The 4,890-nt window shown below is 52.6% G+C and overlaps 1 protein-coding gene across 1 annotated transcript; it reads left to right on the top strand.

Annotated features, from left to right (window-relative positions):
* Positions 1–2,599: 2,599 nt before the first annotated feature.
* Positions 2,600–4,601, top strand: PLICBS_000066 (uncharacterized protein; the record flags this gene model as incomplete). The annotated part of the gene is made up of 6 exons (XM_065599500.1): positions 2,600–2,815; positions 2,887–2,957; positions 3,007–3,203; positions 3,283–3,663; positions 3,741–4,090; positions 4,161–4,601. 6 exons carry the CDS (start codon positions 2,600–2,602, stop codon positions 4,599–4,601), a joined length of 1,656 nt encoding a protein of 551 aa, XP_065455572.1.
* Positions 4,602–4,890: the final 289 nt, after the last annotated feature.

The following is a 4,890-nucleotide window of genomic DNA, read 5'->3' on the forward strand; positions in this document are numbered from 1 at the left end:
TGACCTAGCCAAGAATCGCGAAGGTCGATTAAGGCCGTACCCAACCTCTGTGTCTCTCCCACCGACTGCGCTGCAATTCGAGCGAGCTCTGGCGATCCACTGGAAGAGAGATCTAGGCTCTCGAAATCCCACGAGCCTATTGAGATGGGGAAGGCCGCCTGTGTCGCGGGGAGCCAAGCCACACCAATACGCACATTTGATGAGAGATAAATTGACAAGGCGCAATTCCAGAGACTGCTGAACAACCCAAGAAACCTACATCGAAGAGAAAGGCCCCTGCTGCCACGACGTCATCCAGAGTTGGCTATGCACCCCCGTCGGCAACCTTTTCGCGGACGCCGAAACGGAACGTCTTCGCCATCGCCAAGAGATGCAATTTTTGTTCCAACTGTCGCGACAAGATCTACAAGTCACAGGGAAGCAGATCCTTGACTGCGATGGGTCTACGTGTACAAGTTCGAAAACGTGGACAATTTCACAGTTGCATAGTAGGCTTGGTCGTACGAGGCAATTTGTAACGTAACGTCCGACGCGAGACCAGAGCCGACACGGGTTCATTGCCCTGTTTATTTCCCAGCGAATTAAGAGGTATTTTGGGCATTGATAGACTAGGGATATGTCTGGTGGCTCGCTCCGCTGCTTCCGTCTGCACCGCCGTAATGTACCTCGAGCTCCCTCGTCCTCCAGATGATGGCTTTGTCGCTGCCGACGCTTTCGATGCTCTGTCTCCCGGCACCCTCATTATCGGATCTGTCAGTCGTCGCATGGGTCACGATCCCAGTCGTTCCGTCCCGTCGAGACCACACCCCTGCCCCGCCGACAGCAAACGGGTCTGCCCCTCCTGCCACCGAGTCGCCTCTTCTTCTGTCGGCAGAGGAGCGACCGGCTCCATCCTCTTTTCTCTGCGTGGACCGGAGGGACTGTAACGCGTAGCTGTTATGTGTACAGCGGCCCGAGCCCATCTGTGTGTTCATCTTCGTCGTCGCTCCAAACCCAGAATCGAACGCCTGGAGGAATTGGCGAAAGCATGGGAATGTCGCTGCCATCACCGAAAAGTGCATCACGACTTGCGTCATCTGCACTATCTCAGTCCAGTCAAAAGTGACGTCGGGCGTGTCCAGAGATCGCTGCATAAACCCAAGGCGGAAGATGATGGGCACTATAACTAGCAGCTGCACGGAAAACGCGCCCACAACCATGAGTTTCATCTTAAAAGCCATGCTCAGGTCCCAGACCAAAGCAACTGCCATGGCTGATATCACCACCTCTATTAGTATGCTGAACGATTCCACAACTGCCCACCGCATGAACTGCTTGAAATTAGCAAGATTGCAATGCGGGGGTTGCTGAGGAAAGACCTGCCATGTTTCTGCAACCTTCACGCAGAAAACTACTCCAGGGATTCGGCAAACCACATTGAAAGCCGACGACGAACAAGGATGCCACCATCCACATGGTCGTGAGGACTATGGCACCATAGATCACTTGGAGGATCGTTTGCCGGGATCGCCGCATCAGGCGCGCCATCAGCAGGAATATAGCGCATTTGGATGCACAAACTGCCACGATGTAGAGGAGGTTCGCCGCGTAGTTGAGCTTAGAAATCAACATTCAGCTTCATCATATCTGGAAGGGCGATGCATACGACGTACTTTTACAGCTGCTTCAAGCTCGTCGACCAACAACACGTCCTTCCTTTGGCCCAGCCCGTTGCGAACGGCGACTAGTGTAATGGCGGACTGCATGATTCCAATGACCTATACGTGCGCGCACGCGTTAGGGAATCCTACTCAAGGGGCGCCTCCTCCACTCACGGTCGCAAAAGACGCCGATGCATCATCGAAACCAAAGGGTCCGTTAATCGTGAGTCTCAAGTAGAGACGTATGCCATAGACTAATGACGTCCATATTACCCCAACAATGGCCGTGATGACGATATAGGCTCTGTGGTCGTTGGGTGTGACTGCCAGGTTTGAGCTTGCGAAAAGTGAAGACATGTTTGCATCACACGAGCAGTGAGCACGCGACTCCTGCCGCGGCTTTCTGGAGGGCTGCGATTTACTTAAGCAAAAGGCGAATGGAAGTCTTGGGGTAAAATCGAGTTCCCAAAAGGTAAGCAGGGACGCAAGATTAGGCTGGCAACCCCAATGCGTCAAGTTGTCCACATTGCTCAAGTTACATCGCACTAAAATACCCACTTCTGCATCAGAGTGTAGAGTCGAAACCTAAAATGAGACCAGTGTGGCCGCCATCGTTGAAATTATGCGCATGAAGTCAGCTGTCTGGGCGGAGCGACTCGGCCGCTCCGAACGTTACCGTGCAGAATCGCAGGGCTATCATGGCCTTAGGCTCGTTATGTGGGTCTATTTGCCGCGCTTCGTACAGTACTGCACTACCCTTCTTGTCCCACAAGTGTTTGTTGGATAAGTAACATCTTCAATGGTACAACAAGTGCCTCCTTTTACCAAAGAAACGATCTAGAGCTGGCTTTTGCTTTGTTCTTCAGTGTTCAAAATTCCAACTACGCTTCTCATCCTCGCCGACGCTATTGCCGAAAAACTTCCTTTCAACCACGGCCTTCACACCCAAGCTGACAACGATGGAGATACCCAAAGACCAAAACAATATTGAGCTGCGTTGTGTTGGTAACAAAGGCCATTCCCACGCGGCGGCCGCAGCCAAGACCGAAATTGGCGGAAATACCCTTGCCTTCGACGAGAGCTTCGACAGAGACCGAAACCAAGGTCCGTACACGGGCCACACGTCCAATGATGAGAGAGACATGCAGCGCATGGGAAAGAAACAGGAGTTCCAGGTAAGACCAAGCAATTATGGACTACTGTTGCGGTGATATATAGAGGTGACTGACAGGCGAGAATCTGACAGAGAAACTTTCGAATGCTATCGACGATCGGATTCACTATTTGCGTGACGGGCACTTGGACCATTCTGCTGACGTATGTATTTGGGGACTACGCTCTTGGCGGAATCTGACAATGAGAAAAGATCCAACACTCAGGGACTCACCGCGGGCGGCATGGCAGGCCTTTTTTGGTCTCTTGTTTGGTCACACGTCGGCCAATTCTTCATCGTCCTTTCTCTAGCCGAGATGGCGTCAATTGCGCCCACCGCGGGTGGGCAGTACCACTGGGTCTCTGAATTCGCCCCGCCTCGGCTTCAAAAATTTCTGAGCTATCTATCTGGTGCGCCTTTCTATTTTTGCATCATTGTCCTCATTCGTCTGCTGTATTGGAGCCCCGACGGCAACTAACCCTATCCCAGGTTGGCTGTCGACGGTGTCATGGCAGAGCATCGTTGCACTGGATACCTTTCTTATTGGTTCTATCATCCAGGGCCTTATAACGCTGAACGACAACTCATACTCCCCGACGAGATGGCAGGGCACCCTTCTTGTCTTTGCCTCAGTCATTGGCGTCTCCATGTTCAACGTGTTCGCTGCCAAACACTTACCGCTCGCCGAAGGCATGTTCGTGACTCTGTACCTATTCTCCTTCTTTCCCATAGTCATCACCTTACTGGTCATTACCCCCAAGCAGTCTGCTAGTGCCGTCTTCACACAGTTCACAGACAATGGCGCCGGATGGCCATCTTTAGCACTGACGGTCATGGTCGGCCAAGTCTCGAGCATGTTTGTCGTTTTAGGTGAGAGCTGATGCTTCCAAAGCGCAGGATGATAATGCGATGTGCTTGCTGACTCATAATCTGCCGTTGCCGGGAAGGCTCTGACTCTGTTGCGCATATGGCCGAGGAGATTCGGGACGCGGGAATCATTGTGCCTAGATCCATGGTCTGGTCATTCCTTCTGAACGTGCCATTTACGTTTGCCCTCATCCTGACGTACCTATTCTGTATTGGGGACGTCGAAGGGGCTCTCGGCTCAGAGACTGGCTTCCCATTCATCTACGTCTTTCAGAATGCCACGGGAACCGTCGGCGGAGCCACATGTCTCACGACCATTGTCCTCGTCTTGCTCACCATGATCACCATCAGCTCGCTAGCGTCCACATCGCGTCAGACTTTCGCCTTTGCACGCGACAACGGCCTCCCTTTCTCTAGCTGGCTCGGAGCTGTGAGTTGATTTCACGACAAGACTCAGCGTTGCAGTGTGCTTGTCGGATCTGACACGGATATCTCTCTAGGTCCATCCCACACGGCATGTCCCGGTCAATTCGGTCATTTTCACATGTGCATTTTCCATGATGTTTGCGCTCATCAACATCGGCTCGACGGTGGCCTTCAACGCCATGCTCTCACTGTCCACCGTCGCCCTCATGGCGACCTACGTTGTGTCGGTTGGCTGCGTAACCGCAAAGCGGCTCCGGGGTGAGCCGTTACCACGCTGTCGCTGGGGTCTAGGGCGGTTCGGACTACCCATCAATATCGTGGCCATGACTTATGCCTGCTGGTCCTTCTTCTGGAGCTTTTGGCCCAACAGCCGACATGTCACAGTCGAGACGTTCAACTGGGCGTCCGTCATTTTCGTCGGGCTTATGGGGCTATCGTCGATTGTGTACCTGGTCAAGGCACGACACGTATATGAAGGACCCGCAGCCAAGGTGCAAGACCTAAAGTATCGTTAGACGCTTAGCTTGATGGTGAGTCATGGCCACTTAGATGAGATGGCTATGGGATCTTCTCTATGCCTGGGCTTACGAGACCATACACTAACGGTTGGTCCAGCAGAGAACTTGCAGGAATACTCTGCGCACCAGCATTGTGGGAAAATTGTACCTTATGCTGGAAGCGTTGGTCAATCACCGTGCAGACCTATGCAGTTGGTGTCAGAGACGAAATGCAGTTCTCGAGCGGCATTAGAAGAGACAGTATCCCTATGGCTATTCATGAAGCTGAAACTGTTGAATATAATGT

The sequence above is a fragment of the Purpureocillium lilacinum genome (assembly GCF_023168085.1).
Source record: "Purpureocillium lilacinum CBS 284.36 DNA, scaffold_1, whole genome shotgun sequence".
Classification (NCBI taxonomy): Eukaryota; Fungi; Ascomycota; class Sordariomycetes; order Hypocreales; family Ophiocordycipitaceae; genus Purpureocillium; species Purpureocillium lilacinum.